The sequence below is a fragment of the Caretta caretta genome, chromosome 28 (genome assembly GCF_965140235.1).
Source record: "Caretta caretta isolate rCarCar2 chromosome 28, rCarCar1.hap1, whole genome shotgun sequence".
NCBI lineage: Eukaryota > Metazoa > Chordata > Testudines > Cheloniidae > Caretta > Caretta caretta.
The window spans coordinates 6,968,639-6,994,441 of NC_134233.1; the positions used below are offsets into that span (position 1 = coordinate 6,968,639).

General features: G+C 51.9%; 4 protein-coding genes across 16 annotated transcripts in view; 3 read left to right on the plus strand and 1 right to left on the minus strand.

Annotated features, from left to right (window-relative positions):
• Positions 1-3,900, minus strand: part of LOC125629220 (uncharacterized) — a 46,044-nt gene extending 42,144 nt beyond the window's left edge. For 2 of the 6 annotated variants that reach the window (XM_075124142.1, XM_075124138.1), the window contains exons 1-2: positions 3,712-3,816; positions 1,409-1,573 (exon numbers count right to left, since the gene is read on the minus strand). Coding sequence is in view for 1 of the 6 variants with exons in the window: in XM_075124135.1 (XP_074980236.1) it covers positions 3,712-3,885 (174 nt within the window). In the remaining 5 variants the exon portion in view is untranslated. Of the gene's footprint in view, positions 1-1,408; positions 1,574-3,711 lie in introns of all 6 variants that reach the window. The other 4 variants (XM_048834635.2, XM_075124135.1, XM_075124139.1 and 1 more) reach the window with 4 other exon arrangements.
• The window catches only part of LOC125629204 (uncharacterized), a 570,105-nt gene that overhangs the window by 527,489 nt on the left and 16,813 nt on the right, over positions 1-25,803 (plus strand). The window lies entirely within an intron of this gene.
• The window catches only part of LOC125629208 (uncharacterized), a 333,186-nt gene that overhangs the window by 128,369 nt on the left and 179,014 nt on the right, over positions 1-25,803 (plus strand). The gene's annotated exons all lie outside the window — the stretch shown is intronic.
• On the plus strand, positions 3,955-13,690 carry LOC142070375 (zinc finger protein 34-like). 4 transcript variants are annotated; one of them, XM_075124148.1, is made up of 5 exons: positions 4,303-4,387; positions 5,060-5,155; positions 9,905-9,991; positions 10,680-10,806; positions 10,903-13,690. In XM_075124148.1, the coding sequence occupies exons 3-5, from the start codon at positions 9,968-9,970 to the stop codon at positions 11,037-11,039; spliced, it is 288 nt and encodes a 95-aa protein (XP_074980249.1). In that variant the 5' UTR covers positions 4,303-4,387; positions 5,060-5,155; positions 9,905-9,967; the 3' UTR covers positions 11,040-13,690. The 4 variants fall into 4 exon arrangements, with proteins under 4 accessions (XP_074980246.1, XP_074980249.1, XP_074980247.1 ...); XM_075124145.1 differs by lacking the exons at positions 4,303-4,387; positions 5,060-5,155 and adding an exon at positions 3,955-4,139; XM_075124146.1 differs by lacking the exon at positions 5,060-5,155.

Genomic DNA, 25,803 nt, shown 5'->3' on the forward strand with positions numbered 1-25,803 from the left:
AATGGAGGCAGCAATCTGGGCCTTAGTCATGCACTGCCTGGCACAAGGGGGGCTGTGATCTCAGTCCAGGTCTCAGTTTTACTTGGCACAATGCAGGGCCTGATGTCAGTTGGGGTCTCTACAGTGCCCAGCACAACAGGGGCACAGATCTCAGCTGGGGTCTCCACAGCACCTATCACAACAGTGGGGTCTGACCTCTGTTGGGGTCTCTGCAGTGCCTGGCAGAACAGGGACCCACATCTCAGTGAGGGTCACTGTAGCACCCAGCACAACAAGGTCCCTGCTCTCTGTAGGGGTCTCTGCAATTCCTGGCACAACGAGTGCCCCAAATTTGGTCAGGGTCTGTGCAGTGCCCGACTCACTGGGGAACCTAATCTCAGGCAAGGCCTGTGCCACGCTCAGTATGATAAGAGCCTTGATCTTAGACATCTAGAGAAAAAAGCGAGAAGATTTTTGAGAATTTCATATCAGTATTTCAGAACTGAGGAGAAAATGGGGCACAAACGACGTATTTACCAATATGAGAGAGAAGCACCAACATCTGGGGAGATTTTATGTCACCATTCAATAGTTGAAAAGAAAAGAGGGGAGATTTGAGGGGATTATACAGCACTATTCAATCAACAACAGAATGGGATGGATTCTTCTTGCCTCACATTCACATCCCCAGCAGGGAGGCCTGGGTGATGTCACTTTCACCAGGGCCGGATTAACCTTTTGTGGGCTGCGCACCAAACAAACATATTTGTGGGTCCCCATAGAGGCAACGGAGCATGGTGTGGGGAGGTCAGGCCCCAGAGTGAGGGGCCAACCAGAGGCAATGGGGCATGGTATGGCAGGGGTGGCCCTGCTCCACCCAATGCAAGGGCACTATTTACAAACCGGCAGTGGTCAGATGCACAGTGGCCTGCCCGGCCCTGTGCTGCCAGCATGCCCCTTCCCCTTGGGGCTGGGCCTATGCTACACCACACAGCTCCCCCCCTTGATTCCCTATAGCCAGAAGCCCCCCAGACCCACTATGCCTAGCACCCCCACCAGACCCACCCACAAATTCACAGTCCGCTGCACAACACCACCCCTACCCACAGCCCCACCACAACTGCCCAGCACCTCCAACTCCCTAGTGCCCCAACACACACAGATCCTCCCTGTCCCTTCAGAGCCCAGCAACTCCCCCCCCCAGCCACACACACACATACACATATACTTCCCACAGACTCACTTTTCCAAGCCCTGTCTCCTGGCTGCACTCATCAGCCCTGCTTAGAGGCGACTGTGTCTGCCGGGCTGAGCCAGCAGTGCAGCCAGGGCTGGTCACAGGGCTGGGAATTGCTCTGGCCCCTCAGGAGTGCTGAGATCAACCAGGCCAGGACCTGGACCTGGCCGGGGTCCCTCAAGAAGCACTTACCTGCAGGGACCCAGCCAAGCCCTCCGCGCTGTCTCCCCGCCACACCTGGCTGAGACTGACCAGGCTTCTGCACCAGTCCCAGGTGGCTCAGCTCCCAGGAGACAGGTGGGGTCCCATAGGTGGTGGGAAGCAGAGACTGCCCGGAGCTGGAGGTGCACTAGGGTCCTGCCAGGGGGCAGAGAGGAGCAGGGTGTAGGGCCAAGGGACATAGAGGAGTCCTCGACCAGCCCGCACGCAGACCGAGAGGAACAAGTGGTGAGTGTGGGGAGCCAGCAGGGTCTCAGGGTGCAGTGGAAGCAGAGCAGGCCAGGGCCCCTTCTGAGCATGAAGCCACTGGAGTCATTGTAAACCCGGCACTGGCTTTCACAGGGGAAAGGAGTGGGGCTGGAATCAGAAGGTCACTGGCTGTGGGGAGGGGCTGGCAGTAGGGTCTGGGAATGTGACCAGCAGGCTGGGGGGGTGAGGGGGCAGTAGCTGGGACTGGGAAACCTAGGGCTGGGCCATCTCCATGGGGGGGGACGCTTACTCCTCCCTCCCCTTCTTGGGCCTTTCCAGGCCCTGTGGCCAGCAGAGAGCAGCCCCCCCAGCGGTATCTCTGTCTCAGGGCTCTGCCAGCCTCTGCCCATTAACCCTCTTCTCATTTCAGAAATCACTCAGGGGAACGATTTCCCACCTAAACAAGGACAAGTCACTGCAGGTAAAATGGGGGGGACACAGCCCAAACTGGGCATTAGCAAAGTGGAGAGGAAATGGGGTACAATAGGGGGAGGAGAACAGAGACCTTCTCAGGGATCAGAGTAGCAGCCGCATTAGTCTGTATTCGCAAAAAGAAAAGGAGGACTTGCGGCAGCTTAGAGACTAACAAATGTATTTGAGCATAAGCTTTCGTGAGCTGCAGCTCACTTCATTGGATGCATTCAGTGGAAAATACAGTGGGGAGATTTATATACACAGAGAACATGAAACAATGGGTGTTACCATACACACTGTAAGGAGAGTGATCACTTAAGGTGAGCTATTACCAGCAGGAGAGTGGAGGAGGGGGTGGGGGCGGCGGACCTTTTGTAGTGATAATTAAGGTGGGCCATTTCCAGCAGTTAACAAGAACATCTGAGGAACAGTGCGGGGTGGGGAAGGAGGGGAATAAACATGGGGAAAGTTTTACTTTGTGTAATGACCCATCCACTCCCAGTCTCTATTCGAGCCTAAGTTAATTGTATCCAGTTTTCAGAGGAACAGCCGTGTTAGTCTGTATTCGCAAAAAGAAAAGGAGTACTTGTGGCACCTTAGAGACTAACCAATTTATTTGAGCATGAGCTTTCGTGAGCCACAGCTCACTTCATCAGATGTGTACCGTGGAAACTGCAGCAGACTTGCAGATTAATTCCAATTCAGCAGTCTCTTTTTTTGGAGTCTGTTTTTGAAGTGTTTTCGTTGAAGAATTGCCACTCTTAGGTCTGTAATCGAGCGACCAAAGAGACTGAAGTGTTCTCCGACTGGTTTTTATAACATTCAAAAAAAAAAATCAATCTCTTTGGTCGCTCGATTACAGACCCAAGAGTGGCAATTCTTCAACGAAAACACTTCAAAAACAGACTCCAAAAAAAGAGACTGCCGAATTGGAATTAATCTGCAAACTGGATACAATTAACTTAGGCTCGAACAGAGACTGGGAGTGGACGGGTCATTACGCAAAGCAAAACTGTTCTCCCCGTGTTTATTTCCCCTCCTACGGTTCTTGTCACCTGCTGGAAATGGCCCACCTTGATTACCGCTACAAAAGGCTCCCCCGCCCCCTGCTGGTAATCGCTCACCGTTCCTGATCGCTCTGCTTACAGTGTGCACGGAGTGACACCCATTGTTGCATGTTCTCTGCGTGTATAAATCTCCCCACGGCGTTTTCCACTGCACACGCCTGCGATGAAGCGAGCTGCCGCTCACGAAAGCTTACGCTCAAATAAATCTGATCGCCTCTGAGGTGCCACAAGTCCCCCTGTTCTTCTCAGGGAGGTGGGGGAAGGGAGGGGGGGGGTCACCCGGGCTGCTGCCGGGAGCGAAAGCGGGGGGGGGGGGCAGCGGTAAATCCGAGGGGATCTCAGCCCCCCCCCCTTTCCCTCCCCGCCCCTCGGGGGGCCCCGGCTCTTCTCCCCCCCCCCCCCCCGGCCATGTCCCGGCTGCGCCGACATTTTCCCTCCGCCCCTTTCCCCAGGTCTCCCCCCCGCCCGGCCCCACGCAGGGTGGTGTCCCCCCCCCCCGGACACTGGGGCAGCGTCACCGCCCGGCCCCGGGGCTCGCTCCGGTACCTGGAGGCTGCAGCTCCGCAGCGGGGCGGGCGGAGCCCGGGGCGTCCCCAGGGCGGCTCCGGCGGGAGCGGGGCCCGGGGGGGCGGACGAAGGTCTCCCCGGCACAGACCCTTCGGCGCAGCCCGGCCCCGCAGCCTCGGGGCGCAGCGGCAAGTGAGCTCTGCCTCTGCGCATGCCCGACTCTCCCCCCCCTTACCGCCACCTGCGCATGCCCAGAGCCGGGAGACACAAAACCCTCCTCCTCCTCCGCCTCCGCCTCCGGGAGAGGCTCCAACGGCCCCGCGCGAGCCAGGTAGAGCCGCAGCGCCCCGCGCCTTCGCTGCCGGGTTCCTCCGCCCCCCCCCCCCGAACATCTCTTCCGTCCGGAGAGAGTCAGGAACTACATCTCCCAGCCTGCCCCGGGGCCGCTTCCGCCCTCCCCGGCACAGGTGAGGGAGGGTTTCAGCAGCTGTTATTGCGCATGCTCAGTGCGAGGCCCGGCGGGGGCCGGGGCTGGAGCAGTTGGGGGGGCGGGACTCAGACACAGCCCGGGGGCGGGGGGTGTCGGGACCCGGGAGCCCAGGTCCCTGCTGGGGGGGGGGGGCGTCATTAACCCCTCCGTGCCCGCCGGGGGGGGGGGGTTCACCAGCCCCTTGGGCAGCCCCGGGCTCTGCCCGCCCCCAGCCGGAGCCCCCCGGTGAGCGAGAGACCCCGGGGGGGGGGGGGGGAAGCGACTCTCTGCCCCAGACCCCGCTGGGATGGGGGGGGGCAGAGACTGGGGCCCGGCGGGGGGGTCCCCTGGGGGGTGTCGGGCGGGGGGGGGGGAAGAAGCCGGAGTAGCCGGGGGGGGGGGGTTGAATTCCCGGGGGGCGGGGGAAGGGGGGGAGTTAATTGGATCCTGTCCCTGTTTGTGCCCCTCGCCTCTCAGCCCCCGATACAAATTCCCTCCGGCTCGTCCCCTTTTCTCTCTCAGCATCTCCCACGTGGCTGTAAAATCCAGGGAGATTCCCCCCCCACACACACCTTTCCCCTCAAAGGGTTAGCTCTCTCGTCCCCTGATTTTCCCCTGTTCTCTCCATCATTCTCAAATGTCCATTTAAAATCTCCTCGACGTGCGGGGATTTTCCCACCCGTTTTATCTGCAGGGATTTGTCCTTGTGGGGGGAACCCTTTGGGATTCCCAGCCTGTCAGTGCAGGTCTGGTGGGGCGTCCTTGGCTGGTGGGGAGCTCTGTGGGGTATCTGGGGTCCCTGGCCAGGGACTCTGGGGGCTGGGTCCCAGGGAATATCTGTTGGGACCCTGGCTGGGGGTCTGGGTACCGGGGGGTGTCTGGGGGCTGCTACTAACCATGCTCCTTCTCCCTGATCAGCTGGTGCCAGGATCCTGACTCCAAGCACTGCTTGGCCTTCCCTGGCCACCCCCAGTGTCCGTAATAACTTTCTATCCACTTATCAAACACCATGAGGTGAAATCACACATTTTGCTTTTCTCCCCTCTTGAAAACTGCAGGAACTTCCGGTTCCCTTGGGAAAATTCATGCCCCCCAGGCCTTGTCCTAGATCCGGGGAGGTGGGAAGTGGGTTAGCATTGCCACACAATGATCTCTTCCACAGCGTTCTGGACTCATCCTTTCTGAAATCTGGTTTCATTGAGACCATTATTAATCCAGAGGCACTGCAAGGACAGACAAGGAGTGACTCCAGATGGACAGTGGGGCAAATTAAATTAGCAATTCCTCCCTCTGAGGAGGTGCTCTCATTCGCTGCTCTCCCCAGAGAGCTAAAGGAGGGAAGGCTGCTCAAACGCTCTGTCCCTCTCTGCTCAGGATATTGGGGTTCAGCTTCCTGGGTCAGACACTGCAGCCTCCATTGTGATCTGGGAGACCAGTCTTAGCAGCTGCTGCTCCCCCCCCCCCAGTGGGGGTTCTGTGCTGGGAAGTGGTGACATTAATTAAAGCTTCTTCTCTGCCTGGCCCAAGTGATGACTTTCTCCAGCTGGTACTATCCCCATAAGGCAACCCTGGGCCCTGTTAATACTAAATTCTGACAGGTTTCAGAGTAACAGCCCTGTTAGTCTGTATTCGCAAAAAGAAAAGGAGTACTTGTGGCAGCTTAGAGACTAACCAATTTATTTGAGCATGAGCTTTCGTGAGCTACAGCTCACTTCATGGGATGCATACCGTGGAAACTGCAGCAGACTTTATATACACACAGAGAATATGAAACAATACCTCCTCCCACCCCACTGTCCTGCTGGTAATAGCTTATCTAAAGTGATCAGCAGGTGGGCCATTTCCAGCACAAATCCAGGTTTTCTCACCCTCCACCCCCCCACACAAATTCACTCTCCTGCTGGTGATAGCCCATCCAAAGTGACAACTCTCTACACAATGTGCATGATAATCAAGTTGGGCCATTTCCTGCACAAATCCAGGTTCTCTCACCCCCCCCCCCCACCCCCATACACACACAAACTCACTCTCCTGCTGGTAATAGCTCATCCAAACTGACCACTCTCCAAGTTTAAATCCAAGTTAAACCAGAACATCTGGGGGGGGGGGGGGTTTTAGGAAAAAACAAGGGGAAATAGGCTACCTTGCATAATGACTTAGCCACTCCCAGTCTCTATTTAAGCCTAAATTAATAGTATCCAATTTGCAAATGAATTCCAATTCAGCAGTTTCTCGCTGGAGTCTGGATTTGAAGTTTTTTTGTTTTAAGATAGCGATCTTCATGTCTGTGATTGCGTGACCAGAGAGATTGAAGTGTTCTCTGACTGGTTTATGAATGTTATAATTCTTGACATCTGATTTGTGTCCATTTATTCTTTTACGTAGAGACTGTCCAGTTTGACCAATGTACATGGCAGAGGGGCATTGCTGGCACATGATGGCATATATCACATTGGTGGATGTGCAGGTGAACGAGCCTCTGATAGTGTGGCTGATGTTATTAGGCCCTGTGATGGATAGATATTCTAATAACATCAGCCACACTATCAGAGGCTCGTTCACCTGCACATCCACCAATGTGATATATGCCATCATGTGCCAGCAATGCCCCTCTGCCATGTACATTGGTCAAACTGGACAGTCTCTACGTAAAAGAATAAATGGACACAAATCAGATGTCAAGAATTATAACATTCATAAACCAGTCAGAGAACACTTCAATCTCTCTGGTCACGCAATCACAGACATGAAGATCGCTATCTTAAAACAAAAAAACTTCAAATCCAGACTCCAGCGAGAAACTGCTGAATTGGAATTCATTTGCAAATTGTATACTATTAATTTAGGCTTAAATAGAGACTGGGAGTGGCTAAGTCATTATGCAAGGTAGCCTATTTCCCCTTGTTTTTTCCTAACCCCCCCCCCCCAGATGTTCTGGTTTAACTTGGATTTAAACTTGGAGAGTGGTCAGTTTGGATGAGCTATTACCAGCAGGAGAGTGAGTTTGTGTGTGTGGTTTTTGTGAGGGGGTGAGAGAACCTGGATTTGTGCAGGAAATGGCCCAACTTGATTATCATGCACATTGTGTAGAGAGTTGTCACTTTGGATGGGCTATCACCAGCAGGAGAGTGAATTTGTGTGGGGGGGGTGGAGGGTGAGAAAACCTGGATTTGTGCTGGAAATGGCCCAACTTGATGATCACTTTAGATAAGCTATTACCAGCAGGACAGTGGGGTGGGAGGAGGTATTGTTTCATATTCTCTGTGTGTATATAAGTCTGCTGCAGTTTCCACGGTATGCATCCCATGAAGTGAGCTGTAGCTCACGAAAGCTTATGCTCAAATAAATTGGTTAGTCTCTAAGGTGCCACAAGTCCTCCTTTTCGTTTTACTAAATTCTGAGTCAGAGACTCCAGGTAACTAAAAGAAACCAAGGGAAAATGCTGGTCCAGTCTGGTATTAAAATCACTCTACACAAACAGACCCCCTGCCCACCCATTTCTCCTCCCATTAGCAATTGCAGGAGCAAATCCCACCATGCGGAGCAAACAACCCAAGAATGGGACTTTCCTACCAGACAGGCAGGGAGAGAGGACAGGGAAAAGGAGATATAGAGACTAAAAGGGGCTGTGGGAGAGAAGAGTTTAGACAGAGGTTTTCAGATCTCTGATCTGCCCAGACAGATGTATTACTTCACCCTGGGTAGAATCACTTTCCTGTGGACAAGATGAGGATCAGACAGAGGGAAATGCAGTTCCTAACTCCATGTCCCTCCTGCTGGGGTGTGGCTGCCATTGTATCAGTGTCAGATGGAATCATCGAAAGTGATTCCTTTGGTTCTGCTTTATTTTCTAGCATTGTGTTCAGAGACTTTGTCATGGGGCAGGGGGAGGGAGAAGAGAGTTTAAAAATGTCTCTGTGGGCTTAGCCTGGTAGGAGTCGCCAGGTCTACAAGGTAATAAAGAAAAGGAGTACTTGTGGCACCTTAGAGACTAACCAATTTATTTGAGCATAAGCTTTCATGAGCTACAGCTCACGTCATCAGATGCATACTGTGGAAAATACAGAAGACATTTTTATACACACAAACCATGAAAAAATGGGTGATTATCACTACAAAAGGTTTTCTCTCCCCCCACCCCACTCTCCTGCTGGTAATAGCATATGTAAAGTGATCACTCTCCTTACAATGTGTATGATAATCAAGGTGGGCCATTTCCAGCAAAAATCCAGGTTTTCTCCCCCCCACTCTCCTGTTGGTAATAGCTTATCACTCTCTTTATCATACACATTGTAAGGAGAAAGAAAAGGAGTACTTGTGGCACCTTAGAGACTAACCAATTTATTTGAGCATAAGCTTTCGTGAGCTACAGCTTACTTCATCGGATGCATACTGTGGAAAGCGTAGAAGATCTTTTTATACACACAAAGCATGAAAAAATACCTCCCCCCACCCCACTCTCCTGCTGGTAATAGCTTATCTAAAGTGATCACTCTCCTTACAATGTGTATGATAATCAAGTTGGGCCATTTCGAGCACAAATCCAGGTTTTCTCCCCCCACACACACACACAAACCCACTCTCCTGCTGGTAATAGCGAGAGACTGTTGAATTGGAATTCATTTGCAAATTGGATACAATTAACTTAGGCTTGAATAGAGACTGGGAGTGGCTAAGTCATTATGCAAGGTAACCTATTTTCCCTTGTTTTTTCCTACCTCCCCCTGCCCCGACGTTCTTGTTAAACCCTGGATTTGTGCTGAAAATGGCCCACCTTGATTATCATACACATTGTAAGGAGAGTGGTCACTTTAGATAAGCTATTACCAGCAGGAGAGTGGGTTTGTGTATGTGGGGGGTGGGGGGGAGAAAACCTGGATTTGTGCTGGAAATGGCCCAACTTGATTATCATACACATTGTAAGGAGAGTGATCACTTTAGATAAGCTATTACCAGCAGGAGAGTGGGTTTGTGGGGGGAGGTATTTTTTCATGCTTTGTGTGTATAAAAAGATCTACACTTTCCACAGTATGCATCCGATGAAGTAAGCTGTAGCTCACGAAAGCTTATGCTCAAATAAATTGGTTAGTCTCTAAGGTGCCACAAGTACTCCTTTTCTTTCTCCTTACAATGTGTATGATAAGGAGAGTGATAAGCTATAACCAGCAGGAGAGTGGGTTTGTGGGGGGGGGGGGGGGAACCTGCATTTGTGCTGGAAATAGCCCACCTTGAGTATCATACACATTGTAAGGAGAGTGATCACTTTAGATAAGCTATTACCAGCAGGAGAGTGGGTTTGTGCGGGGGGAGAACCTGGATTTGTGCTGGAAATGGCCCAACTTGATTATCATACACATTGTAAGGAGAGAGATCACTTTACATAAGCTATTACCAGCAGGAGAGTGGGGTGGGGAGAGAGAAAACCTTTTGTAGTGATAATCACTCATTTTTTCATGGTTTGTGTGTATAAAAACGTCTTCTGAATTTTCCACAGTATGCATCTCATGACGTGAGCTGTAGCTCACGAAAGCTCATGCTCAAATAAATTGGTTAGTCTCTAAGGTGCCACACGTACTCCTTTTCTTTTTGCAAATACAGACTCACACGGCTGTTACTCTGAAAGGTAATAAAGAGATCAAGCATTTCCCTAGCATGGCAGAATCTAGGATGTCTGTCTGCAGGGAAAGAGCCTGGGGGAATCATGATATGAAATTAACTGAAGCCTGTTCTGAAACCTCCACAACTGCCCTTCTCGCCCTCCAGTCTGCTGAATGACATCCATGTTTCACTCCAGCTCATCCCATCCTCCCATGGGACAGGAGAGAAATGGCTGCAGAGGAGCCAGTTCAGGTAGGGATTATCGGGGGGTTCCTGCAGGAGGGAGAGGGACAGCAAATACACCGGAAATGGGAAGCTTTGCACCGTCTGGTTTGGAGGTTGGAACGGGGCAGGAAATGCACAGGATGGAGAAAGGGAGGAGCACTGGGGGTGGCAAAGCTGCTGGGAGTTGTTTAATATGTGGCCTAGATTCTAGGAACAGACCCATGAGGTTCGGAGGTGGAAATGCTCTAATTTATTGAACAGAAAATAACTCACCTACATGGAGCTGGGAAAACTGACCAGTTTTAGTTTTATAGTGCTGGAGCCTGACCCGACTAACCAGCAGCTGCTGTGAGAGATGAAGGGGCCACCCACCAGTCAGGTTTGGGGAGATTCTTCTCCCTTTATATCCAGTTCGTCACAATGAGCAGGGTGTTCGGCTTCCTATCAAGGAGCTCTCCTTGGACCCTGCTAGGGGCTCCATCTCCTGTAGCAGTCAGTGGCTAGTAGGTGAGTGATGGATCTGCTGGGAGAGAGGAGGAGCTCTCGCTTCATCCCCTCACCCTGGTGTTTCCTGGCTGCTCTGAGCAGGGTAGGGGTGGGACTCTGTTGACTGTGAGCCTCCCAAAGCTTCCATTTGATTGGCTCCTCTCCCCCACGAATAGTGGGGCTGTGAGTGGGGCAGCCGGTACTGAGTGTGGGACTTTTGCTCTTTCAGGGGCCAGTGACCTTCGAGGAGGTGGCTGTGTATATCACCAGGGAAGAGTGGGCTCTGCTGGACCCCACTCAGAGAGCCCTCTACAGAGACATCATACAGGAGAACTATGAGAATGTGACCTCGGCGGGTAAGGAGTCCTGTCCCCTCGGTTCTTGGAAGGGGAACTGAAGAGATGAGGTTCACGCCACCCTCACAATGCCACCTTTACTCTGTCCTTTTTCAGCATCACCCCAATATGCCAGTGACACACACACTGCCAGAGACCCTCCCCTGCTGCTGAACACTTTGGGAACAGAGCACAGGAGCAGTATCACACGGTGTCTAAGATCTCCTGTTTGCTCAAGTAAAACTGGGGGTTAGGTCCGGCATAACTAACAGAAGCTTCCTAGCCCGACCCTCTCTTCAAACCCTGAGCCTGCTCCACCCAAACCAGAATGTGCTTGCAGTGTAACAAGCAAGCTGCTGGGGTCAGAGCTGCTGATCCAGGGTTACTTATCACACAGACACTCAATGCGTCCTTGAATGCTGGCTGGGAATATCAAAACAAGGGAGTTCCAGCAGGAGAACATTGAATCTCACCCAGGATTACAGATGAAACACAGAATCATAGACTATCAGGGTTGGAAGGGACCTCAGGAGGTCATCTAGTCCAACCCCGTGCTCAAAGCAGGACCAATCCCCAACTAAATCATCCCAGCCAGGGCTTTCTAAAGCCTGACCTTAAAAACTTCTAAGGAAGGAGATTCCACCACCTCCCTAGGTAACTCATTCCAGTGCTTCACCACCCTCCTAGTGAAAAAGTTTTTCCTAATATCCAACCTAAACCTCCCCCACTGCAACTTGAGACCATTCAGCTATCAAATCCCCCCTCATCCTTCTTTTCTGCAGACTAAACAATCCCAGTTCCCTCAGCCTCTCCTCATAAGTCATCTGTTCTAGACCCCTAATCATTTTTGTTGCCCTCCGCTGGACTCTTTCCAATTTTTCCACATTGTTCTTTTAGTGTGGGGCCCAAGACTGGACACAGTACTCCAGATGAGGCCTCACCAATGTGGAATAGAGGGGAAGGATCACGTCCCTCGATCTGCTGGCAATGCCCCTACATATACAGCCCAAAACGCCATTGGCCTTCTTGGCAACAATGGCACACTGTTGACTCATATCCAGCTTCTCGACCACTGTAACCCCTAGGTCCTTTTCTGCAGAACTGCTGCCTAGCTATTCGGTCCCTAGTCTGTAGCGGTGCCTGGAATTCTTCTATCCTAAGTGCAGGACTCTGCACTTGTCCTTGTTGGACCTCATCAGATTTCTTTTGGACTAATCCTCTAATTTGTCTAGGTCCCTCTGTATCCTATCCCTACCTTCCAGCGTATCTACCTCTCCTCCCAGTTTAGTGTCAACTGCAAACTTGCTGAGAGTGCAATCCACGCCATCCTCCAGATCATTAATGAAGATATTGAACAAAACCGGCCCCAGGACCGACCCTTGGGGCACTCCACTTGATACCGGCTGCCAACTAGACATGGAGCCATCAATTACTACCCATTGAGCCCGACAATCTAGCCAGGTTTCTATCCACGTTATAGTCCGTTCATCCAGCCCATACTTCTTTAACTTGCTGGCAAAAATACTGTGGGAGACCGTATCAAAAGCTTTGCTAAAGTCAAGGAATAACATGTCCACCACTTTCCCTTCATCCACAGAACCAGTTATCTTGTCATAGAAGGCAATTAGGTTAGTCGGGCATGACTTGCCCTTGGTGAATCCATGCTGACTGTTCCTGATCACTTTCCTCTCCACTAAGTGCTTCAGAATTGATTCCTTGAGGACCTGCTCCATGATTTTTCCAGGGACTGAGGTGAGGCTGACTGGCCTGTAGTTCCCCGGATCCTCCTCCTTCCCTTTTTTAAAGGTGGGCACTACATTTGCCTTTTTCCAGTTGTCGGGGACCTCCCCTGATCACCATGAGTTTCCAAAGATAATGGCCAACGGCTCTGCAATCACATCCACCAACTCCTTAAGCACCCTCGGACGCAGCGCATCAAGCCCTATGGACTTGTGCTCGTCCAGCTTTTCTGAATAGTCCTGAACCACTTCTTTGTCCAGAGAGGGCTTTTCACCTCCTCTGCATACTTTGCTGCCCACTGCAGTAGTCTGGGAGCTGACCTTGTTTGTGAAGACAGAAGAGCATTGAGTACATTAGCTTTTTCCACATCCTCTGTCACTATATTGCCTCCCCCCTGTAACCCCAATAAGGATTCTTTAAAATACAGCCAGCTCTCCTGGACTTCTTTCCCCCTCACGTTATTCTCCAAGGGGATCCTGCCCATCAGTTCCCTGAGGGAGTCAAAGTCTGCTTTTCTGAAGTCCCAGGTCAGTATTCTGTTGCTCTCCTTTCTTCCTTGTGTCAGGATCCTGAACTCAACCATCTCATGGTCACTGCCTCCCAGGTGGCCATCCACTTCTGCTTCCCCTACTAATTCTTCCCTGTTTGTGAGCAGGGTTCTCCACACCCAGGGATTTTCCTACTCCCTTCCATTACACTCGACTCACTAGATTCCCTAGTACATAAGAACGGCCAGACTGGGTTAGACCAAAGGTCCATCTAGCCCAGTATTCTGTCTTCCAACAGTGACTCCAAGATCATAGAATATCAGGGTTCGAAGGGACCTCAGGAGGTCATCTAGTCCCACCCCCTACTCAAAGCAGGACCAATCCCCAACTAAATCATCTGTCACGGAGTCCCTGGGCGATGCTCTGGAACTGCTCCCCATGAAGCCAGTCAGGACTCTGGGGCAGTCGCCTTTCTGTGAGCAGCCTGTCTTCAGGACACGCAGCTCACACAGCTTCCACCTTCCTGGGTCTGACCTCGGAGCATTCAGCATCCTCTGCCCCTCCGTGCGCTTCCCACAGCGAGTCCGCTCAGGCGGGGCTCCTAGGGAAGCCAGAGGGTCCTGCACCCCAACTTCGCAGTCAGACGTGACTCTCAGCCAGCCAGTAAAACAGAAGGTTTATTAGACGACAGGAACATGGTCTAAAACAGAGCTTGCAGGTGCAGAGAACGGGACCCCTCAGCTGGGTCCATTTTGGGGGGCAGTGAGCCAGACAACCACGTCTGCACTTCACTCCATGTCCCAGCTAGCCCCAAACTGAAAAAACCCCCTCCAGCCCCTCCTCCTCTGGGCTTTGTTCCTTTCCCGGGCCAGGTGGTCACCTGATTCCTTTGTTCTCCAACCCTTCAGCTCTCACCTTGCAGGGGGGGAAGGGCCCAGGCCATCAGTTGCCAGGAAACAGGGTGTCGGCCATTCTCTGTGTCCAGACTCCTGCACACACCTGCCCTCTAGGGCTCTGCAATGATCATACACCCTTACTCCACCCCCTAGATACTTAAGAACTGCCTAGGGGAAACTGAGGCACCCCCACACTATTCAGAGGAAACATTAAGAACAGTCCCACTTCGTCACATCATCCCAGCCAGGGCTTTCTAAAGCCTGACCTTAAAAACTTCTAAGGAAGGAGATTCCACCACCTCCCTAGCTAAAGCATTCCCATCTTTCACCACCCTCCTAGTGAAAGTTTTTCCTAATATCCAACCTAAACCTCCCCCACTGCAACTTGAGACCAGTACTCCTTGTTCTGTCATCTGCTACCATTGAGAACAGTCTAGATCCATACTCTTTGGAACCCACTTTCAGGTAGTTGAAAGCAGCTATCAAATCCCCCCTCATTCTTCTCTTCCGCAGACTAAACAATCCCAGATCCCTCAGCCTCTCCTCATAAATCATGTGTCCCCTAATCATTTTTGTTGCCCTCCGCTGGACTTTTTCCAATTTTTCCACATCCTTCTTGTAGTGTGGGGCCCAAAACTGGACACAGTACTTCAGATGAGGCCTCACCAATGTCGAATAGAGGGGAACGATCACGTACCTCGATCTGCTGGCAATGCCCCTACATATACATCCCAAAATGCCATTGGTCTTCTTGGCAACAAGGGCACACTGTTGACTCATATCCAGCTTCTCGTCCACTGTAACCCCTAGGTCCCTTTCTGCAGAACTGCTGCCAAGCCAGTTGGTCTCTGCTCTGTAGCGGTGCCTGGGATTCTTCCATCCTAAGTGCAGGACTCTGCATTTGTCCTTGTTGAACCTCATCTGGAGCCAAAAGTGGGCGTTACTCTGCTGCCTGTCAGGGTAAGAAGGGTGACAGGGAAGATTTCAGAAGGGCTCTAGTTCCTTTCACATCGTGATTTGCCCTGGCCCTTTCCCTGCACAAGATGTTTCTGACTCGCATGCTGGGAAAATATTCCATCACTTTATCACAGCCCAGACCCAACCCCTCCCCCCAGCACTAAATCCACTTTTTTTAGTTTTAAAACCCTGAGGGCAACTCCCCTAACTGTGGGGACCAGGCAGAGGCAGGGACAGGACAAAGTCTGCCCAGTGCTGGTTCAGTAAATGGAATGAAGTTTGCTGGTGGTATTAAGCTGGAAGGCATTGTCAATAGAGACAAATAGTGGACCATTAAGTGGGGCTCACTTCCACTTTATGTATTACATTCCTCAGCCTCATGCTTCACAGCCAGACAGGAGGTCAGACCAGATGATCCAATGGTCCCTTCTGGCCTTAGACTTTATGACTCTAAGACTGGATGCGGGCAGGTTTGGGAGCTTGTGACCTTCCCACCCCCAACTTATTTCTCCTTCATTTTCTGTCTTCTCTTTCACCCTCTCCCCTCCCTCTGCCTGGGAGACTTAGTGACCAACGATCCCTAGGTTCCTTTGCTCTCCTGCAATCACTGACAGCACTAAATGCAGGTTTAGATCCAAACTTTCTGCCTCGTCCCCATCTCTACTAACCACCGAAGGGGTTTCAGTCTCTACAGCTGCAAACTGCTTAATTTCACAACTGAAATAAGTATCACTTATTGGAAGTCACATTGTTTCTGACCCCCAAACATTTACTAAAAAAGTAAGAATAAAACATGTGTCCGTGCTGAGTCTCTATATAACTTGTATATTTCAAGAGGCTGACAGAGAATACTTGACCACAATGAACAAGGGAGTGCAGGAGTGAGATTTTCTTTGCTTTAGATCAAAATGAAACGCTCAACATCTCACAGCCTCCTGCCTACCTTTCCTGAGCCCCCAGGGGTTGCAAACTACCAGCTGAGAAACACCAGCCTAGATCATTATTTTGTAACATCATTGACTACGAATGGGAAGAGTGCTATACTGTATCTGGACAAAACATGAATGAGCCAAGTGCTATGGCATATATGGACCAACCTTGGGAACTGTTAATTCCAATAACACCCATATTTTGAATTCTCTGCCTGACTTCACTGTAAAAAGAATACGAAAGTTCATAAGATCTTACAATACCCTATAGCAACAAGTTGATGAAAAGTAGGTTACATTATTTTCAGCAATGAATGCGATGCACAGGTGCAAGAAGACCAAATACGGAAAATTAAATAAGTCCAAACAAAAGGGGGCTAATGATGTCGTTCAGGGACAGTACTAAGATCATGCTTGGTGAACAAGAAAATGTGGGAACAAAATTACCTATGTCAAATTTGGCCTTAGGGACATGGATTTAATTAGTAAACAAAATAATAAATTGTGTCATCCACGTTTATTTCTTTTGGGACTTTTTTTAAAATGGGGGAGAGGGAAGAAAGAAAATCATCTCTCAACTTGGCAAGATTGTATCTCATCACAACTCATCCAATGTTCCTCAACCCAAGTCAGAAGAAGCAACCTAAACTGAGAGGCTTTGTTTTGATTGTTTTAACTTGTATTTCCTCTTTTTCCCCCGATGATCCAGGATACTTAATTTTCACTTTTTTAATTTTGAGCATAGTTATATCCTGTTCCTTTCTCACAAAGGCTGTAAGGGCTTGTCAGTTAAAATATGTTCCAACGAGACCCATTGCTCCAGTGAGTAGTGACTTTCTTAAAGTTTCTAAGTGCTTGTAAGTTAAATTATTTTCTAAAAGGACCCCTCAAAAGAGCAGCATTAGTAATGAAACTTACTCTGTTCCCCACAGTCCACTGCCTCTGTGCCTTTACTCTCTGGTGCAATGCCTTTCAGTAATAATTCTAGCTCTGCTGAAGATGTTCCCCAGAAATTAATTATCCCAGGGATGAACAGGAATGTATTGGGAAAAAATAAGATTCTATCTTAAATGTATAAAATCATTCTAGGAAATATACATTCTTTTAAGGCATAATTTCAGCATAAGAAATGCTTAGAGCAAACATTTCATAAAAAAACCTATTCGTACTTGAAGTACAAGTTATGCAAAAAAGTGACTGAATTGCTGTTTTAACAAAATTATCCGCTAATCGCGGTTTTATTAAAGTGTAAAAATCAACTACAACCTGTCCCAAGAGTGAAAAGTGCACTAAAATAGTAAGTTAAAAATGTAAATACATTACCCATTTTAAAAAGTCACAACAAATACAAAAAGTCTTTTTTTAAAGCACAAAAAAGCTAAAAACCTCTAACTATACGAACAACTTTCAAATACATATGCTCAGCCTCTGTGTTTTTTAAAAAAAGTACCAAGCAGACATTGGAAACAGGAAAAATTGTCAAAATCTCAGTGGTCTTAAAATAAAAAAGAGCTTTAAAATCAGACGGTGTAAACTTAATTAAAAAAACCATTCTTGCAGTATTACTGCAATTAAAAATGTCAAAATAAAATTACTAAAATTAATTTAGGCTGTAAAAAATTCAATAATTAAAAAAAGCAAAAGCAAAAAAAGAGTAGTAAAAAAACCTGTAAAAAACTTTAAATGCTTATGTGACGTTCATGAGCTAAAATATTTAAGAGACAAGTCAGTTGAAAATACAGTGGTGCAGGAACAAAGTAACATCGCTTCACATTGTTCCACAGCTTCCAAGAGCCGGAGGCTGCAATCCCCTGTCGCTAACATGGTTATTGCTCTGAAATCTCCCCCGGCCCATCAGCGAGAGACACGTACCTGTGTCGCTCCCCAGCATCTCTAGGGGAAGGAGAGGACGGGAGAGGTGAGAATTCAGGCTCTCGCATTCCTGGGGAGGTTCCCATTGGTTATTAATGGAACTGCTGTTAACTAGAGGATGGTGACACAGACTGAGGCCGATAACGCAGCCGCTGCAGACAGAGCCAGTCCCACAGGGCTACTCCCATGGGGAAGGGCGACCTGCTGTGCTGGGGCTGCAAGATGGAGCCCAGGATCAGTGACATCACTAGAGTCTCCGACTCCTCCCCAGGGCCAGGGTCGCTCTAACCAGAGGAGACGCCACCCCCAGACTCCAACTCACCTTTGAATCCCAGCAGCACCTCCTGCAGGTGGGCGCTTTTCAGAGAGAAATCGCTGAGTCTCTTCTCCAGCTCCACAAACCCCGGCTCCGGCTTCCAAAAAGTCCCATCCTCCCTGCTAGGGAAAGGAGGGGTGAGAAATAGGCCTGATCCCCAGACCCTGAGCCCAGCAACCCCCAAACTCCAGGAAACCTGGATCTGAGCTTTGTAGCCCGAGATGGTCATTGTCACAGTGAGTCACCTGCCCTCAACCCTGTGCTCTCCAGAGAGATGGGAAGTGGGGAGACACTAGAGCAAGGAATGGAGACATTGTTCAGGAGCTTTCTCAGGGACGCTCTGGTTCTGTGGGGTGCTGAGCCACCTCCCATGCTGGTTTACTGCAGTAAGAAGGGGCACCAGCACTGGAATTATGTGGAACAGGAGGAGACACAGACCAAAGTGTGGGCAGGTCCTACATTCTGACAGTGGCCACAGACAGAGCCCAGGTCTTCAGCGGGGAATGAAACTGGGTCCTTTAATGCCAAAACCCCTGAGCCCTTCAGCTGAAGCAGTAACCCTGTGGTGTCCAGCTCATTTGGCAGAGAGGGCCATATTGCACTGTCCATTATGGTCAGTGGCCCAGGGCATCAGTTTAGGCCTCCATGACTTGCTCCATTCACAGCAGAACACCCACTGCTCTCCATGACACACCCACATACAAAAAACAAGGGGAAAATCTGCCCTTCGTGTAGGAAATATAATTTTAGTTCTTAGTATTTTCCTAAGTCTTTGTCTGTCACACTCAGTATCACTCAGGAGGAAAACAGCCCCCTTCCCAGACACCCCTGTAGGGCCCCTGCTAGTTCTTCCCTTTCTTTCCCACCCTCCTTTCTCCATTTCTTTCTTGCTTCCTTGTCCTTGTGTCTCTCTTCTGTCCTTCCTTCCCTCCCCTATTCCAGTGATTCTCAAACTTTTGTACTGGTGACCCCTTTCACATAGCAAGCCTTTGAGTGCGACCCGTTATAAATTAAAAACACTTTTAAATATATTTAACACCATTATAAATGCTGGAGGCAAAGTGGAGTTTGGGGTGGAGGCTGACAGCTCACGACCACCCATGTAATAACCTGAGAGGTCCCGACCCCCAGTTTGAGAACTATTGTCCTATTCCCACCAAGCAAAGGCTTCACGCCCGCCCCGCCCCACCTGCTCAGGTGATCAGTCAGGGAACGTTGAATGTTGACATCAAAGTGTCGTCACTTCAGTTGACACTCCGATGACATTAACAGGGGACAGGAGAGTTCACACTCTCTGAGCTACGGCTTCGGGCAGCCCCAGCAAGGCAACGCTGTCTCCGTTTCCACTGGGGAGATGCTGAGGGCCAGGAACTCACTTTAAAAAATGTGAAAGCTGAATTTCTGCACCCTCTGAATACGTGATGGCCACATCGGTTCAGGAGACAGGCCAGGTCGGTCCCATCGGCCCTGTGTCTAGCAGCCCTGCTGTGACCTCTTTAGCGATCAGACTGTGAACGGCTCTTCTCCTACCTGAGTCAGCCACTAGGGGAGACAGAATCACATGCTCCAAGAGCAGGGGGAAGCTTCCTATTCAGTGCAGTTATCAAACCTAATGGCCCATAAGGAAGAGCAAAATGGAGCCAAGGATATACCTGCTTCCAGTGCTCCCAGCACCCTAAAGAGGGAGAGAAAGAGAAGGCAGTCGGGGGGAGGGGGGTGTCCCTGGGTGGGGAGGCCTCCTGCTCTGCAGGGGTCAACACTGACGCCTTGGGTAGTAGGGGAATTTCAGGCTGACATTCCCAGGGCAGCTGCCACGCCCTACCAGGGACTTTCCCCTTTGCAGCCCCAGCAATCCCTGCTGGCAGGTCGCCACTGTGGAAACCTTCTCCCCAGGCACTTTACAGGCAGAAGATATTTCTCTGCACTGAAAGTCAAATTGCAGTGCTGAGAGACTCAGAAGGCTCCTGGCCCCATTAAACCCATTAATCTGGTAGCAGGGGAGCCTTAGGCCTGGCTCGGGATCTCAGCATGGTGCGGGCGGGGATTTCACCCTACAAGTGCAAATGCAGACAGAGAGAAGGTCGTGGGCCTGCAGCATCCAGGACTCCCAGGATCCATCCCTGGTGCCGCTGCCAGACTCACTATGTGACCTTGACCAGGGCTCTGCCCCTCCCGCTCTCTCACCTTCCCCATTTGTCCCATAGGGATAATGCCCCTGACCCCACTTTGTAAAGTGCTTTGGGGTCTAAGGCTGAGGAGCTCCTATAGGAACGCTGCGTATGATCATTGCGATGACAGTCTGACCTGCAGGGGTTGGCTCAGTGGCTGCTGCCCCTTCTCTCCTCCCCTCTCACTTAGCAGGGAAATCTCCCAGGACAGTCTGCAGATGCCCTCATCCCTTCTCTGGACAATGGCTCTCTCTAGTTCTTCCAGCTGGGACAGCAGCCGCTGCTCCTGCTCCTCCAGAAACCCTCGCAGCTCCTGCCACTCCCAGACCATCTTCTGCCTCTCAGCTGTCATCTGTTTCTGCAACAGGGAGAGGGTGGCTCGGTAACAGGGGAACATAGAACATAAGAACAGACATACTGGGTCAGACCAATGGTCCATCTAGCCGAGTATCCTCTCTTCTGACAGTGGCCAATGCCAGGTGTGACGAAGTGGGACTGTTCTTAATGTTTCCTCTGAATAGTGTGGGGGTGCCTCAGTTTCCCCTAGGCAGTTCTTAAGTATCTAGGGGGTGGAGTAAGGGTGTATGATCATTGCAGAGCCCTAGAGGGCAGGTGTGTGCAGGAGTCTGGACACAGAGAATGGCCAACACCCTGTTTCCTGGCAACTGATGGCCTGGGCCCTTCCCCCCCTGCAAGGTGAGAGCTGAAGGGTTGGAGAACAAAGGAATCAGGTGACCTCCTGGCCCGGGAAAGGAACAAAGCCCAGAGGAGGAGGGGCTGGAGGGGGTTTTCAGTTTGGGGCTGGCTGGGACATGGAGTGAAGTGCAGACGTGGTTGTCTGGCTCACTGCCCCCCAAAATGGACCCAGCTGAGGGGTCCCGTTCTCTGCACCTGCAAGCTCTGTTTTAGACCATGTTCCTGTCGTCTAATAAACCTTCTGTTTTACTGGCTGGCTGAGAGTCACGTCTGACTGCGAAGTTGGGGTGCAGGACCCTCTGGCTTCCCTAGGAGCCCCGCCTGAGCGGACTCGCTGGGGGGAAGCGCACGGAGGGGCAGAGGATGCTGAATGCTCCGAGGTCAGACCCAGGAAGGTGGAAGCTGTGTGAGCTGTGTGTCCTGAAGACAGGCTGCTCACAGAAAGGCGACTACCCCAGAGTCCTGACTGGCTTCATGGGGAGCAGTTCCAGAGCATCGCCCAGGGACTCCGTGACACCAGGTGACTCAGAGGCAATAAACAGAACAGGTCATCATCAAGTGATCCATCCTGTTGCCCATTCCGAGCTTCTGGCAAACAGAGGCTAAGGACACCATCCCTGCCCATCCTGGCTAATAGCCACCGATGGATCTATCGTCCATGAACTTATCTAGTTCTTTTTTGAACCCTGTTAGTGTCTTGGCCGTCAACATCCTCTGGCAAGGAGTTCCAGAGGTTGATTGTGTGTTGTGTGAAAAAATACTTCCTTTTCTTTGTTTTAAACTTGCTGCCTATTCATTTCACTGGGTGACCCCTAGTACGTGTGTTATAGGAAGGAGAAAAGAACACTTCCTTATTTACTTTCGCCACACAATTCATGATTTTATAGACCTCCTCCATACCCCCCCTTCGTCGTCTCTTTTCCAAGCTGAACAGTCTCAGGCTTTGTCTACACTGGCACTTCTCTCCTGCCAACAAACAGCAGTTACACTGCGCGCCTTTTAGCAGCACGGCTGGAGCGGCATAGCCGTGTCACTAAAACTGCATAGTGTAGCCATAGCCTCAGTCTTATTAATCTCTCCTCATACGGAAGCTGTTCCATACCCTTCATCATTTTGTTGCTCTTTTCTGAACCTTTTCCAATTCCAGTATATTTTTGATGAGATGGGGCGACCACATCTGCACACAGTATTCAAGGTGTGGACGTACCATGGACTTATACAGAGGCAATATGATATTTTCGGTCTTATTATCGCTCCCTTTCTCAATGATTCCCAACAATCCGTTCACATTTTTGACCGACGCTGCACGCTGAGTGGATGTTTCCAGGGAACTATCCACAATGACTCCAAGATCTCTTTCTTGAGTGGTAACTGCTAATTTAGACCCCATCATTTTCGGTGTATTTGATATGACCTTTTCCAATGTGCGTTACTTTGCATTTATCAACATTGAAATTCATCTGCTTGGTAACTGGGGAAAATCATAAATGCGCCTCAGGGCGGGTGACAAAGTTATTTACCAGAACACAAGATCTCTTGCGGTGAGTGATGGGAAGTTCATTTATCCCAGGAAGAGAGGAGGGATAAAGGCCGGGGAGAGCTGTACATCACCAACAGGAGGGAGACTTCCCTCCAGAACTTCATCAACTTGCACTGAGCCAAATCCTACATCTCTGCAGCCCACATTTCATCTCCTTCCTCCCCAACCCTCCTAGGAGCTAGAAAGGCTCCCCAGTCACTGTGACACGCAGACAGCCCGTGGGCAGGAGCTCTGGGCTCACACAGACTGACTCTCTCCGGCCCAGCAGCCTCCCGCACCCTAAGGGCATCATGTCACCCCCGTGTCGGACCCTGCCCTCTCCCTGGGCTCCAGTGGGGACGGTTCTCTGGCTGAGGCTGGCAGGCCGGGCCCTGCATTCACCGTCACTCAGGGCCCCGGGATCCCAGGCAAACCTGGGCCCTGGGCACCTACCAGCAGCTCCTCGCTTTGCTGCTGCTCCTCGGCTTTGGCTGCTTCTCTCTCTTTTCCCAGAGGGGCCCGATGCTCTCGTGGGGGCTCCTGGAAGATGGGGAGAGAGGGTTAGAAACTGCTGCAAACGGCCTCCCAGCTGTCCGATTTCAGGGCCCGTCCTGCCCTGCAGAGTCAGGGGGACTCAGACTGAGAGGAGACGGTGAAACAGGGAGCGGCTTTTCCAGAGAAAAGGCCACGGCAGGGCCCCAGGCTGCCGTAACCGGGGTGCAGCCCAACCCCCAGCTCCCCACGTCCCCAGGGCCTCACTCACATCCGAAGCAGCCAACTTCAGACAGTCCCCCACTTTCCCCAGCTCCAAGCCCCAATGCTCCCGCAGGGCCAGATCTGAACATGGAGCCCCCCAAGCATCCCTCAATCGCCAGCTCTGAGCCCCTCCCGTAAATCGACTGGCCCCAAACTCCCAGCTCTAAGCCACCCCACCATCCCCAGCACCAGATACTCCTCCCACCCCACAGCTCCGGCTCTGACCCCCCACTCCTGTTCTCCTCCCTTCTCCCCCAGCTGCCCCCATCCCCTCCTGGGCTCCCAGCCCCTCCTGCAGCTCCCGGCCCAGCTGCTGCCGGGCTCCCCCCCACCAGCCCCGCAGCAGGGGCTGCTCCGCCCCAGCCGGCCCGGGACACTCGCCCCCCGCCGCCCCGGCCAGCCCCTCTCCGGCCGCGGGGAGCTCGGGACCCAGGCAGGGGGCGAACCAGGCAGCCGGGCTCGGCCCCTGCCCGCAGGAGCGTGTCGGCCCCATGCGTGTCTCCACCCCCGTGGCCCACCCGGGCCCTGCCCCGCTCCGCGCTGCCCCCGGCCCCACCGCGCTGCCTCCCGGCCCCGGCCATGGCCCCGCTGCAAACACACAAAGGTTCCCCGGGCTGGGGGGGCAGGAAGGGGCGGCTCCTCCCCGGGCCTGGCCCTGCCCCACCGGGCCCCTCGCAGGGTGTTTGTGACACTGGGGGTTTCGGGGAACCCCTCCTCAGCCTGGGGGGGGGGGGGCAGGAGACCGGCTGGATCTTACCCCCAGAAAAGCAAGGGGAAGGGGCTGTTTTTGCTGAATCGTTAGACGAAGGAGAGCCCGGCTGGGAGTGCAGCGCTCGCATTTCAGTTCAGCTTTGGCGACTTGGCGCAAGACGTGTAGAATCCCCTTCCTAGAAAGCGCCTAAATCCCATGGGCGCAGCTCTCCAGGGCACCGCTTGTGAGCTGCACTGTGAAGACTTCCTGTAGGAAACATCCCACATGCAGCAGAGTGGCGCAGCGGGAGCGTGCTGGGCCCATAACCCAGAGGTCGATGGATCGAAACCATCCTCTGCTAGCTTGGTTTTATTACATTCAGCCTGCCTGTCTTTCTTCCACCTGGGAAACAGGAACCAATTACAGAATCACAGAATCACAGACTATCAGAGTTGGAAGGGACCTCAGGAGGTCATCTAGTCCAACCCCCTGCTCAAAGCAGGACCAATCCCCAATTTTTGCCCTGATCCCTAAATGGCCCCCTCAAGGATTGAACTCACAACCCTGGGTTTAGTAGGCCAATGCTCAAACCACTGAGCGATCCCTCCCCCCCAAATTCTCTCCCCCTTTACCCTTCCACAGCGGTTAAAGGAAGGAATAAAGCCCCAGCAGCTCCCCATCGCACAGAGTCCCCTCCCGTAAGGAGAGAGATGTGCAATGACTGGCTCTGGCTCAGGGTTGTCAGGTTTATAGAACTTTTGGTGGTGCCCAGAACAAGTCCTGCCCGCCCCCCACCCGCCTAAGGCTCTGGGAGGGAGTTTGGGTGCAGGAGGGGGTGCAAGCTCTGGGAGGGAGTTTGGGTGCTGGGTGTGGGCTCTGGGCTGGGGCAGGGATGCAGGATGGGGTGCGGGCTCTGGGAGGGAGTGTGGGTGCATGAGGTGCGGGCTCTGGGCTGGGGCAGAGGGTTGGGGGGCGGACCCTGGGAGGGAGTTTGGGTGCAGGCTCTGGGCTGGGGCAGGGGGTTGGGGGGCAGAGGGCAGACCCTGGGATGGAGTTTGTGTGCAGGCTCTGGGCTGGGCCTGGGACAGGGTGTTGGGGTGCGGGGGGGGGTGTTGGCAGGCTCTGGGAGGGAATTTGGGTGCATGAGGTGCGGGCTCTGGGCTGGGGCAGGGGGTTGGGGGGCGGACCCTGGGAGGGAGTTTGGGTGCAGGCTCTGGGCTGGGGCAGCTGTCCCAGGGCAGCCAGAGCTGCAGCGGGCCCCCAGGGATTCCCCCCCAGCAATGGCCAGAGTGACAGTGGGCGCCTGGGGCTTCCCCCTCCCCAGCGGCACAGTGGGCCCCCCGGGGCTTTCCCCCCAAAGCAGCTGTTGCTGGGGGCCCTCCACCTTCCCCCCCCACCAAGATTCAAACAGGGGTAATTATGGTATAGGTTGGAGGTCATGATTTTTTGTTTCTTGCCCATGACCTGTCCATGACTTTTACTAAAAATACCCAGGATTAAATCGTAGCCTTAACTATGATTCCAGTCACATAATTTCTTTTGCAGCAGGGTCTTTTTTCCTGGAAGAGCAGGGTGGCATTTCCTGGACAGAGGCAGCTTGATTCATATTCTGCAAGCCATCTGCAAGATTCAAACTTTATTCTTGGGGGAATTCAGTGCCAATGCACACGCGCAGAATTCATGTCCCCCACAGATTTCTTTGCTTCCCTGCAGAAAAATGACTTTCTGATGGCGAAGCAAAGGGAGGACACAAGAGTGGTCATGCACTGCTCCTGAACAGTTCTGGGGAGTCGTTTTGGGCAGAGAGGTGCAGCCTCACCACCGAGTCTGTGTCCCAGAAGGGGAGAGGGGGGCTACAGGGTGATATACCACCCTTGTGCATCCAATAGCCTGTGCTCCTCACTGCCATGCTGGAGCCTCCACATTTATTTATTGACAAATAAAATGTTCTGAATTTTAAAATATTGCGTGCAGGGACATAAGCGCCGAC

What these genes read in the sequence shown, in the direction of transcription:
- LOC142070375 (XM_075124145.1), top strand. Translation starts at nt 9,968, where the DNA reads ATGGCTGCAGAGGAGCCAGTTCAG. An exon ending in CTGCAGAGGAGCCAGTTCAG is followed by an intron (nt 9,992 to 10,679) that starts GTAGGGATTATC and finishes TTGCTCTTTCAG; the next exon opens with GGGCCAGTGACCTTCGAGGA. An exon ending in TGAGAATGTGACCTCGGCGG is followed by an intron (nt 10,807 to 10,902) that starts GTAAGGAGTCCT and finishes GTCCTTTTTCAG; the next exon opens with CATCACCCCAATATGCCAGT.